The sequence below is a fragment of the Canis aureus genome, chromosome 19 (assembly GCF_053574225.1).
Source record: "Canis aureus isolate CA01 chromosome 19, VMU_Caureus_v.1.0, whole genome shotgun sequence".
Lineage (NCBI taxonomy): Eukaryota > Metazoa > Chordata > Mammalia > Carnivora > Canidae > Canis > Canis aureus.
In genome coordinates this window covers 8529958-8542912 of record NC_135629.1, presented here as the reverse complement: position 1 = coordinate 8542912, position 12955 = coordinate 8529958, and the positions used below count along the sequence as shown (strand labels likewise).

Sequence of the window (12955 nt, the reverse complement as noted above, 5' to 3'; positions counted from 1 at the left end):
CCAGGATCACGCCCTGGGCCAAAAGCAGGCACCAAACCACTGAGCTACCCAGGGATCCCCTGATTGCTGGCTATTAATTTTTTTACTATTAATATCAACCACTGGCTCTTGTTCATCTTTTCTGGATTACATGATATACTACAGCAAGAGATTGTTTGAAATAGCTTCATGACCTGTCCATGGAGCCAATGATTGATTTGGAATAGAAGCAGGTGCTAAAGCGGCTGGAGCCAGGCTATGAGCAGGCTGAGGATGGTCCCGGCATTGTAGGTTAAGGACAATGTCTGGATGAAACAATCCAGCCCTCTAGATGTGAGCAGGACCCAATGACACCACCCTCTCTGCTGGTTCTCATCTTTTGTTTTTGAGGACTAGGTTTAAATCCTTGCTTTGTCACTTACCAACCAAATTACTTACGTTTGCTTTTATGTAAAGTATGGCTTCTTACCTTTTACTTTACAGGCTAAGTGCAGGGAAACAGTAATTTTTTTTTGTTTTTGTTTTGTAGTGTTCCTGTCCCTTTCAGTCTCCAATGCATATATGAGCATTCTTTAATGAAATAATAGGGCAATTAACAAAGATCACTGTGTGTAGTACTGTATTTAGTGTTTCTGTTTCAGTTTTTCTAAGATGTTAATTTATATGAAAATTAAATAATACAAGGAAAAAATCCAAGAGGAAATGCTGCATATATAGCTATTTCTCTTTTTTTTTTAAGATTTTATTTATTTATTTGACAGAGACAGGGAGAGAGAATAAGCAGGGGGAATGGCAGAGGGATAGGGAGAAGCAGGCTCTCCCTAGTAGAGCAGGGAGCCCTACTCGGGGCTTGATGCCAGGACCCTGAGATTATGACCTGAACCCAAAGCAGATGCTTAACTGACTGAGCCACCCAGGCACTCTTAAATGTAGCAATTTCTATTGTCACGTGTAAAGTGACTTGCATTTAGTAGGATTTTATTCTCTTCTTCCCTCCGTCCCCATTTCCCATGAACTGAACTTCTACTTACCATTTATGGGGCAATACCTGGATTACCTCCTTACAGAAGCCCTCCCTGACTGCCCCTATAATTAATTACTCTGTGCTCCTCCAGTGTAAACCCCCACCCCGACTACATAATGCATTAATTATTTACCTACCTCCATGTCTGTCTTTTCTATCAATGGGGAAGCCTCTTGAAGCCGAAACTTCCAGTCAAGACTCCTTATTTGTATATTCCAGTCTAGTTCAATGCTTGGTACATAGGAGTGCTTTTGGTGAGTGAGTGAGTGAGTGAGTGAGTGAGTGAGTAGAGGGATGAGTGAGTAAATGAATAAATGCACTAACTGAGTAAAGGAGTGGACCACTGGTAAAAGAAACCCTAGGTTTAAAAATGTTTCCACTAGAAGAAATAAGACCATAGGTCATACAGCACAGGTTCTTTACTGGGACAGTCTGAATCTGTGAACCAGTCCAAAAACTGGTACACGTATCTGTGTCTGTGCACCTTTGTGAGAAGGGAGGAAAGTCTGTCCTTAGATTCTCAGAAGTTTCCATGGCTCCCAAATGTTGACAAGTTGCTGATCTAAACAGATGGAACAAGCAGGCCCCACTGAGGGGACACAACCGAGTGATTATAAGAGAGACTGACAAAGGAGAAAAAAAATCAGAGCTGAAGGGGACACCGAGTCCTGCCTGGACCTGTGGCCCCAGGACAGGAACTCTCAGAGTCTAGAAGGTGTTGCTGTTTCCTTGTAAGCAGCTCTTGTGTGAAGAAACCCAGGGAAGATTTTGCTTCTTGCACAGAATCTGTGGTCAGAAAGGGCTTCCCAGGTTCATTGGGCCCAATCACCTGTCTCCAGGCACACCATGCTGAAATGATCCCTGGCAAACACTGGATCTTTCTTGCTTTCACAAATTCCCTCCCTGACTCCTCCTCTGCACTTTTCTATCCTATCCTTGGCTGTGAAAATTTGCTTTTCATTAAGAACAGTGTTTCTCAAAAATGTGGATTGTGGTCCATTGTTGAATTGTGACCTGACTTTAGAGGGTCGTGACCAGTTTAAAAGAAAAATGAAATAGAATATGATGGAAAAAATTGAGTGCATCACACATGTAAGAGTATTTCGTGAAACATCCTGTTTTAGCTTGATGTGTATGGAATTTTGATATCATATATATTTCCTTCTGTGGGATGTGGTCACAAATGATTGAAAATAACTGATCTCAAAAAAAAAAGAAGAAAGAAAGAAAATAACTGATCTCAAGAATCATTGTAGGCACTCACTGGATACTTGCCGGAAGACCCAGCTCTTAAGGGGTCAGTGGTGAGAGATGAGGTGGGAGAAGAAGCTGTGTTAGTGGGTTCATGTATTGCTACACTGGGAAGTCTTTTGCTCCAGGCGAGAAGTTAGGAGCCTGCCATGTTGCCACCACTGCCACCCCTTCTTGATTCTTTCCTCTCCTCCCCTGGGCAGGTTGTATATGTCACAGCGACATTCCCGTATGTCATGCTTCTGATTCTCCTGATCCGAGGCGTCACTTTGCCCGGGGCCTCTGAGGGGATCAAGTTCTATCTGTACCCCGACCTCTCGCGGCTCTCTGACCCACAGGTAAGTGTTGCTTGCTCGATGCTCAGTTGCCTGTCACCACTGGGAAGCCCTCTGCAGGCCTTTGCTGCTAACCATGGGGCTCAACAGCTGGCTGAGCTCATGGAAGCCTGTGGACCCCTTCTCACAATAATCATTTTCAATGCATAAATTAACATGAATAGAAAACAAATTTGTGACATGGTATTAACATATGTGCTTGTTTATCGGTACATTAAATAGCAAGATCCAGCCATAGATCTGATAATTTTCATGGTTTCAAAGTAATGATGTCCGTAAATGATGTTTGGAGATATCTATGCTGCGAAATCAAATTATCTGGGATTTCTCCTGCTAATAATACTGTAGTTTGCTGTCTGCACTCATAATTGAAGAAGGGGCTAAATTTCAGTTAGAAGTTAGTGAAAATAAAAACAAACTTTTTCCTCCCACCTAAAATCACAGATCCCTGCAGCCATTCATCTCAGCTAGAGGAACTGAGTCTTCGTTGGTGATTGATTTTCCTTGTGGGTGTAGCTCACAAAAAGAAAATAATTGGTGAAAACTAGCTCACCTGTTAGTTGTCTCCAGGAAGGCATTGGCTGTTGTGCCTTAAGGGGAGTGACTGTTTATCCCTAAGCTTCTGTAAGTGGGTAGTGGTGGTGTGGTGTGCATGGGGGTAACATACAAGACAAGAGATGAAAACAAACATCTTGCAGACCCAGGAGTGCTCAACCTCACTACTTGTTAGAAGCTCCAGGGAATTTTTTAGGAATCCCAATTCCCAGAGCACAACCTACACCAATTAAATTAAATTTTCTGGGGATGGGTCCTAGGTATCAGTATCTACTAAAGGCCGCCAGGTAATTCCAGTGTGTCAGATAATGTGCTCAAAGACATTTGATAGATGAGGAGACATCCTTTTTTTTTTTTTTTGATCGAAGTGTAGTTCGCATATAATGTTATATTAGTTTCAGGTGTACGGCATAGTGAATCAACATTTTTATAATTACAAGGTGATCACCATGATGAATCTAGCTACTGTCTGTCACCATACAAAGTTGTTATATATTATTAACTATATTACAAGTAGTGTACCTTGTATACCTGTGACTTATTTATTTTATAACTGGAAGTTTGTACCTCTTAGTCCCCTTCCCCTATTTCGCCTACCCCCCAACAATCACTACATTGTTCTCTGTATCTAGGAGTCTGGTTCTGTTTGTTTTATTCGTTTTTTTTAAGATTCCACATATAAGTGAAATACAGTATTTGTCTTTCTCTATCTGACTTATTTAGCATAACAGCACCAGCTCCATCCATGTTGTCACAAATGGCAAGATTTCATTCTTTTTTTATGATTGAATAATATTCCATTGTGTCTGTATGCCCCATCTTCTTTTTCCATTCATCAATCAGTGGACACTTGGGCTATGTCCGTTATTTGGCTATTATAAATAATGCCACGATGAACATAGAGGCACCCATATTTCTACTAAAACAAACATAGATAGATCATGCATTAGAATGTAGAATCTACATTCATAGAAAATAAGCCTGCAAGAAATTCCAAGTGTGCAGTCTCTGGCTTCCAGCCACCCTCTGTTAGGGGGAAAGGTTTATGGAGCAGTTCCAGTGTACCTCATTGCACTGATTAAGGTTCATGGTGGAGTGGCATTGTGTACTCATTTCTCTCTCAGTTTGCTGTACTGTGAGGGGCCCCCGAGGCTCAGGGCACCACCAGGCACTTGAGGCAGCATCCTGAATTGCAAGCAGAATCCCTAGGAAGAAGGAAATTAGCTGCTGACTGTTGCCCTCACCGACTCCAACCTCTGATGGCAAAGGCTCGGTTGGAGAATCCGTTTTGAAAAACATATTTCCAGAATCACTGGTCTGTGCATTTTGTTAGATCCACAAATTTTTGACCCAGGACAGATTTCCTATTCTTTAAACTTTGCATGTTTCCCTATCCTGATCCTCAAGGTCAGTCAAGAGGTCCTGAGCATCACCTGCAGTTTCTGAACCTGACTGATCATCGGAACACCTTGGAACATATTAAAAGTACAGTTTCAGGGGCACCTGCACATCTATGTTATTAGAAATCTGCAAAGGAGATTCTGATGATCAGAAAAGTTTGGGAAAACCCAGCCAACACCTACAACCATAACCATAGAGCCCTATCTACACATATACACATGTGTACCACCAACTCACACCTACACACAGAAAAGGAGTGAAGCCAGATAGTCCATCATTCACATTGTCCTCATCATCCCAGTCTCCTGCCATCTTCTTCCTCTTAGGCCTTGGCTCCCAGGCCAGCAGTTACCTACAAGGCTGTTCTGTGGAATGGCCACTTGGAGTCATGGCAAGCACATTGGGCCAGCAGTCTGGACCTGGCCTTCCTCTGGCTCTGCTGCTGATCCTGAATGACGTTGGACAACTTCCTTCTTTCTTCCTCTTTCGGCTTCAGTTTCCTCATTAGTGACATGAAAATGTTGAATTCAGTCGGCAGTTTCAAAGTGGATTCAGAGAATTCTGCATTTTCTGTGAACATGGGTTGACAAACTGACTTAGAGGCCAAATTCAGCTCTCTGCCCTTTAAAAAAAAAAAAAAGTCATGAAACACAGCCATTTTACTTATTCTTTCACGTATTATTTGTGGCTGTTCAAAGGCATAACTCAGAGGCAGTATTGAGTGGCTGAAACTGAAACCATGTGACCTCTTGTGTTGAGAGTCCCAAGACCCCACAGACATTGAGTGATACACTAGAAGGGCTCAGAGGACTCAGAGCAGTTACAGTCTTGAAAATGGTTTATCTCCATCATAGGCTTCCTGTGGTATCCTGCCAGGAGGAGACACACAGAACATATTCCCAATTGCAGTTTCAAAATGCAGCAGCATGTGGGCAGTAATTCTGCCCAGAGGAGATTGTTCAGGACTTGGGTTTTTAATGGGGAAGTTTTATTAAGTGCACAGGTAGTTTCTAGCCACGTGATCAATCGCACAGTACCCAGAATTCCAGACCTTCAGAAGGAAAGCACGTGTTCACCCTAAATTGCATTGTTTGTACAAACGGTCCACGCAGGCTGGCACAGCAGAATTCAGTGCCCCAGGCATACAAAACGACTGTGTGACTTAGTACCAGGGGGAACATCTTAGCAAGGTTCCCAGACACCAGTCAAGAGCCAATCCTGCCAACAGGCCCTTTTGGGCAGCAACATCAAGCCTGCTGTGGTAACTCTTTTCCTGCATACCTACAAAACCTGAAATATTTACTGTTTGACCTTTTCTTTAAAAAAAAGTTGCTAACCTTGAGCTGCAGAGTCCTCAGATGCCTGTAAGGGGAGAGTTGGCCTCTGACCTCCACCTGACTCTTCATTCCATGCATGTTGCCACTAGTCTGGTCCAGACACCACCATCTCCCACTTGACAGGAGCCTCCTAACTCATCTTCTAGAAATGTCTCTTGACCCCTGTAGGCTACTTTCATGCAGCGACAGAGTAACCTTTTTCAAATATAAATCTGACAGGCACCTCTTTGCTTAAATCCCTCCTGGGGTTCCCTGTGGTCTTTGGAATAAGATCCAAATGGAAGGGCCTCCAGGGACATCTGTGTACTGCCTCCTTGCTGCATTCCCTTTTCGTTCTCCCCTTCTCTCAGTTCATTCCAGATACTGACCTTTCTACCTTGGAACCTTTGCATGTGCTATTCCTTTGCTGAGAACACTCCCTCTTTATTCCCACAGATCCTGCTTTCCCACCTTAACCAACATCCACTCATACTTTAGGACTCAATTTGAACATCACGTTTTCAGGCAAGTCTTTCTCAGCTGCCAACCATTCACCCCCCCCTAGGATTTCATACTTATTTTCTGAGATACTTACCATGTTTTCAGTGAAATATTTGTATATATACATACTTATATGTATGTATCATATGTATGATTTGTTCAGTGCCCATGCATTTCCTTACCAGATGCTTGCTAAGTGCCTACTCTGTATCAGAGATTCTTATTGGTGTCAGGGATATAGTAATGGACAGTGGACAAAACAATGACACCTTCCCCTGTCAATGAAGAAGGCAGAAAACAGAAGAAAAAATAAAATATGCAGTCCATTAAATGCAGACGAGCCATGGAGACCAAGTATGGAGTGGCAAGGGGAGTGCTTGAGTGAGGGCTGCAGTTTCCAGCATGGTGGCCAGGAAGGGCACCCAGAGAAGATACCTTGGAAGCAAGGGCTGTCTCTGCCTTGTCCACCACTGTCTCCAGTCCCTAGCTAGCTCACTGTCTGGTGCATAATAGGTGCTCAGTAAATGTTTGCTGAACGAACATAAGAGCTCAAGCTATTTTGATTTTTGAAGAAAGGTTCTATTGCTTTAGCTAAAATTCTAAAAACCTCTAGTTCACCTCTAGAACTCTGTGAGTTCTGTTTTTTTTTTATCCTCCATCAGTAATGACAAGGAAATATGTATGTTTGTGTGTGTATGCCCCCCAAAAGCAACAGTGATAGTTAGTTGTCTGGAACAGAGGTTAGGGTAGTGACTGCAAGAGGGGAGGATAAACAAAAACTCCATGTAGCTGGTATTTTTTGGAAGCTGGACTATTACAGGAAGGGCCCAACATGGCTGAAAAGGCAGGTGGGAGCAGCCCTGAGCCTGCTTTCTGTCTGCTCCAGGGGGTTGAAAGGTTGGTTCAGACTTTGGAGGCTGGCACATCCCACAGGTTTATCTCAGTATGCTGAGGGACAGCAGCCTGTGAGTGGGTCAATAAAATCACAGTTCCCCACTAAAGTGTCCACTCACTAGATAGATCCAGGTCAGAAAGGTAGAGCTACTTGCCTGTGGCCACACAGCAGCTCAGTGGCCCAATTAGGACTTAGAGCCCAGGGTTCCTGAATTTTGGGCAAGAGAATACTAAATGAAGGAAGATGAGGTCTGAAGAAGAAAACAGCAGATCTGCATTCCCCAGTTCCAGTCATTCCCGTTTGTGCGCCCTAGGCCATGAACCATGAGGAAGGCCCTGGTTTCAAAACCTGCTCTCCTGATACTGGTGTTTTGGCCTCTAGCAAGTCTCCTCCCCTCTCTGGAGCCAAGTCCCCTCTTCCCTAGAATGAGGCTTACAGGTTATAGTTCCTGCCCCATCAGATGACTGTGAAGGTGAAGGACAATGACCCAGTAGGTGGAGGAATGTTTTTTCTGTTTATAATTATGTTATTATTTTCCTGTGCATTAGAAAAAAAAAAAAACTGGGACACCAGTCAACCACATTAACACCACAACTTCATAGTTACTATTGCTAGAATGAAGCTGTATCTGTGTGCCCTTACACACACACACACACACACACACACACGTATGTACATGCATGTATGTGATAAGGAGCAAGGTTGATTTACAAGCAGCTATTACATAAATACTGGAATGAATGTGGCCTTGGCAAAAGTAGTACAGGGGAAAGATGGTGGACTAAAGTTTGGGACATACACTGGGGCTGGAGAATCATCCTGCAGTAGTGTCAAGACGTCAGGTAGCCACACGGTCACACTCAAAACAACTGATATGTGGCTCTCAAAATTAGCAAACGTAGGTCAAGAGAGCTTTCAAATACTTAATCAGAAGATCAGAAAAAGGCTTAGTCTCTTGGTAATTTTCTCATTTTCTCAAGTCCAGATGTGTTTTTTCTTCTGAGTAATAATCCTGACTTAGTTTCCCCTTTACACTTTAGATCGCACCAGGGAGAAGAGTTACCGGGAAGGCCTGGCTTTTGGGCTTGTCTAGGAGTGTGCATACCCTTGGTTCTTGGGGATGATCTAGAAGTTGCAGTGTTCAAGCTTCCTGCAGCTATCAGGGACTAAAGGGTTGATGCTGGAGCTACCAAAATGTCTCTTGTGGGTAATCAAATAGGAAGGAGAGGTGATGGTGGAGGTGAACCCCAGGGACTTGGGCTTGTCAGAGGGGCAGCTGCAGGACATATTCAGGTCTCCAGCCTCAAAGCCCCACTGGTTCCCTACACTGCTCTAGCCATTCCCAGAAGTGTGGGGGATGGTCTTAAGTGGACTGAGGGCCAGCAGGAGTGAAATGAGCCCTTACTGGGAGTCATCCCTAGGCTGCCAACTCCATGAGGACAGGAATCACGATGATCCTGTATACCACTCATCTTTCTCCAGATCCCAGCAAAGCTGTTCATTAGTTTACCTACTGTATTTACTGCATGTCTACCTGTGCCAGATATTCAGTACACAGAGTGAATAAGAGCCCTTCTGCTTGTCCCCAGAGAGCCCACAGTCTGGTGCAAGAGGGTAGAGTCTCACCAGGCCTTGAGTGGGTGGGTTTCCTTCCCTATAAGGAGGAAGGGAGAGAGGTAGAGGAGATCAGAGCTTCTCATCCTTACTTTGGTCTGTTGAGAACACACACCTTGTTCTTGGCAATGGTCCTTGTGCCAAAGCACATGAATAAGTTATGCCTTTTACACACTGAGGCAGATATAAAGTAGCTGCATCCATACTGTCACTTTTCCTCTTTTGCTTCCTAGGGGCTTCATGGGAGGGCTGATAGCTGATGCTCTGGGCCCCAGATGGAACCCCTACTTGCCTTCTTTCTCCTGCAGCCGGAAGGACCAGGCCTGTCCCACTGCTCCAGTAGTAACTGTGGAGCTTGCATGTTATCATCAGATCCTACCTTCTCTGAAAACACACTTGGGGTTTTGTGAAGTTCGGGTGCCTATACAGGTTAGCAGGATAGGGCAGGTGGTGAGCCATGGAAGGAAAACAACATTTGGGGTGCTTTCTGCCCTGTAGGATACTCTTGCTCCCTGCATCCCACATCCTGACCAGAGTGACAAGGAGGTGGAGCCTTTCCATGATCCAGGATCTCCATTAATTCCAGATCTGGGCCCTAGCTTCCCTTCCTGGTTCAGACAAGCCTGTTTGCTGTGTCATTTACATTTCTCAAGGAACACAGGACTCCTGGCTTGTGCAATGCTCTGGACCTCAGCTCCCCCTGGGGCCTTAGATAAGGGAAAAATCCTTTTAAGGGGTGCTTCTGACCCCTCTGGGTTTGTGTGCATTCTGCACGAAGACTAAGTGTTTGTCTGGACAGGCAGATACATTCACAGTGCCCCCTCCTTCTGTCTCCCCAGCCATTGAAGCAGGAGAGCTGCAGAAAGCATGAGAAGAGAGCTCAGCTGTGGGGGGCCGGTAGCCATGAACAACTTTCTCACAGAGTAACTGTGAGGTCTAGAAAGAGAGTCATGGAGGTTGTTTTGAGGTCTAAAGCGCTGTGCACTCTACTGCTATAGTTTCCATGAGGGCTTCCTGACCACCTCTCCTTTACTCCCACCCCACACGTCCTGTCTACCCACCTTTGGTTTTTGCCATGACACTTGCCAACACCTATGGCACCTTTCATTTTGTGACACCATCCTCTCCTCACTAGAATGTTACCTCTGGAGGGCAAAGGATTAATCTGTTACATTCACTGTTAGATCACCCACCCCTGGAAACAGTGCCTGCCAACATGAAGAGCTCAGTAAATATTTTCTGGAAAGAAAGAAGGAAGGAAGGAAGGAAGGAAGGAAGGAAGGAAGGAAGGAAGGAAGGAAGGAAGGGAGGAAGGGAGGGAGGGAGGGAGGGAAGAATTGAAGGCAAGAAGGAAAGAACTGAAGGCAGGAAGGGAGGAAAGAAGGAAAGATGGACAGTTTCAGGAGGAGCCTATGTGTTTTGTGTTATAGTGGCCTGGCATGTACTGCAGTTGTGGGTAAGCTCTCCAGAGACAGGGTTTTTAGTGCAGTGCAATCTGGTTTCCAGGAAAGTAAATTTGAGTCACTCTATTGCCAATGACCAGCTTGGTGTCCTTCAGGCTGTCCCTTTCTTTACCTTTCAAGACTCAGGGTTCTCACCTGTCTTCCAGGGTAAGAATATCCACTGCACAAGGTTGCTGCAAAGTAAATGTGCTCGTGAATGCAAAAGCACTTCTAGTTCTCCTTTTCGGTGCCTGGCCCAGGGTTCTGACATACAGTAGGGCTCTAGGGACACCAGCAGTGTTTTTCACTTGCCTCTATGTCACTGGCCCTGGGCTGGATGAGCCAGAGCCCCACGGCCAGAGGGGAAGGCTTTGAACTTGGAACCTAGTGCCTGTATTGTGATTCCAGTAAATTAAGTTTCTTGTCAAGAACTTGAAGCAACCAGCAGCTTGCCTTCTTTGTCTTCTGGCAATTTGCATTCTGTGGTCTCTTATAACTTTCTAAACATCTATTTGTCTTCACTGTCAGCTCTGTGTTCTCTCTGAAGTGTGAAGTGCTTCCACTCCATTTTTCCCCCTCAAATTTTTATTTTCTGTCTTTTCAGTCTTTGGGGAGTGGAGGGGTCCTTGCAGGAAATCACATTTTCCCTGCCCCAGATTCCTGCCACTTTCACTCACCATTGTGTTTCAAGTGTGTGTTTTCAGGGCAAGAACAGAAAGGCCTGTCACAGATCCAAATCGCAGGGTCTGCTTTCCCAGGGTGTGTACACGTTCTCCAAGTCAGTCTCTTCTGTGGAGGGAACCAGAGTCTGTGGCTAAGTTGTCCAGGTCCTGGAGGTGGAGTAGAAGGATATCCAAACAGTGAGAGCATCTCAGAACACTTAGAGATCTACCCTACCTGCCCATCCCACAAGGACAAATCAGGGGAAACAAGACCTTCATTTGAAACCTTACCTGACACAAACTAAATAAATAAATAAAACTTTACCTAATGAACCTTATGGATGTGCCCATGGAATTGCTGCCACCTGGTGGCAGTATACTCTGGTTCCAGGAATGGATTCTAGGGAAAAAGGGCCTCTTGGCTGGTGGATTTTCAAACCAAAATGTAAATAACGACCCTGACTTACATATGTTGGATATGTTTTTGAAAATACTGCAAACCTCACTAAACATGAGGGCTGGCTATTCCCTGGAACTGAAAATCAATCAGGGTTTCCTTTTGGTATATTTGAATCTGGGTTGGTGTCACTGTTGTATCAGCATTCATTTGTTTTATACTCAATACCAGGCACTGGGGATACAGAATCAGATGACATGTGATTCTTGTCTTCAAGAAGATGACAGTCTCTTGGGAGACACAGATAATTAAGTCAGCGATGTTAATAGTGGTGAAAGGGGGTAATGGGGTTGGAATTCACCTGACACAGGTATTCACCAGGTAAACTCAAGAATTAGAAACACATTACTGATCTAACGCACGCACTGAAAGAAAGATAGTGAGTGTTTCCTCTTTTCTTGACTGCTTGAAATTCCTTGACAGTTGCTAGTCTGTGGAATCGGAACTCCTGTATACTCCACTGAGATTCAGTGTATCACTGGGGCTCCTCATTAGATTCTTTCAGCCACAGGTTTACTCAAGGGGAGGTTTTGTCAATTTTAGTTCTTAGCTGTTTCAGCAGCTGCTTATTAATCTATAATCTCAGTAGTTGAAGAAGTACTTGGTACACATAAGAGTAGTGACATTAGTTATTGTTTCTTGAATCTGTGACAGGTACTGTACTTCACAAATTTGTCATTTAATTTATCCTATTCTCTCAATCAGCAAATACTTACTGAAAATTATTTTCTAGATCCAGGCACTAAGTCCTATATATAAGTATCTTAAATTCTTATGACCTGTAAGATAGGACCTAAGGACTGATTACCCTAAGAAAGGGTATCTCTTATAGGTCATGAGGGTTTTAAAACCTTTGTTCTAAAGGTTTTTCAGAGGAGGGGACTGAGGCTCTGAGATATTTAAGCACTTGTCTTAAGCTGGCAGAGATAGTACTTGAGCCCAGGTGAGTCTGACTTGGTCAAATAAAGGATGCCATGCTGAAGACCTTTGTCATATCTGATTTTTCTGGCCTTGCTCTTACTCTGCAGCCCTGGGCTGGCAATCCTGGCTCTGGCGTCTTTGAGCATCCCAGACTTACATGACTACTTTGCAAGAATCCTAGAATCTCAGCATCAGGTGGGTTTAGTCCCCACCCAGTGCAGGAATCCCCTCTTTAGTAACCTGATCAGTTTCTGATTGGCCCCACCTACAAGAAAACCTTTCACCTCCACTTTGGAACAACTGTCCAGTTCACCTGGTTCCCAATTATGAGACATTCATTCATTCTTTCATTTGTTTGTTCTCTCTTGATTCATCTGCCGTAATTTGTGCCCCACTTTGAGAATATTACCAAGGTTGAATATACTAATTTAAGTGCAGCTCAAACAACTGAGGCATAAACCAGCCTCCTCTAGGCTAATAGAATAATTTTCAAGGTGGACTTCCTGCCCCTTACCACTATTCTCTTCCTCACCCAGCAGATTGAGGGAGCTTTCAAAAGGAATCCTGGATTATGTAACTTCCTGGCATTGTTCTCTAAGTGT

The 12955-nt window shown here is 44.2% G+C and overlaps 1 protein-coding gene across 1 annotated transcript in view; it reads left to right on the top strand.

The window, feature by feature from the left end:
- Nucleotides 1–12955, top strand: part of SLC6A11 (solute carrier family 6 member 11) — a 129140-nt gene that overhangs the window by 59618 nt on the left and 56567 nt on the right. Inside the window, exon 6 of the mRNA XM_077857817.1 lies at nt 2458–2592. Coding sequence (XP_077713943.1) covers nt 2458–2592 — 135 coding nt within the window. The remainder of the gene's footprint in view (nt 1–2457; nt 2593–12955) is intronic.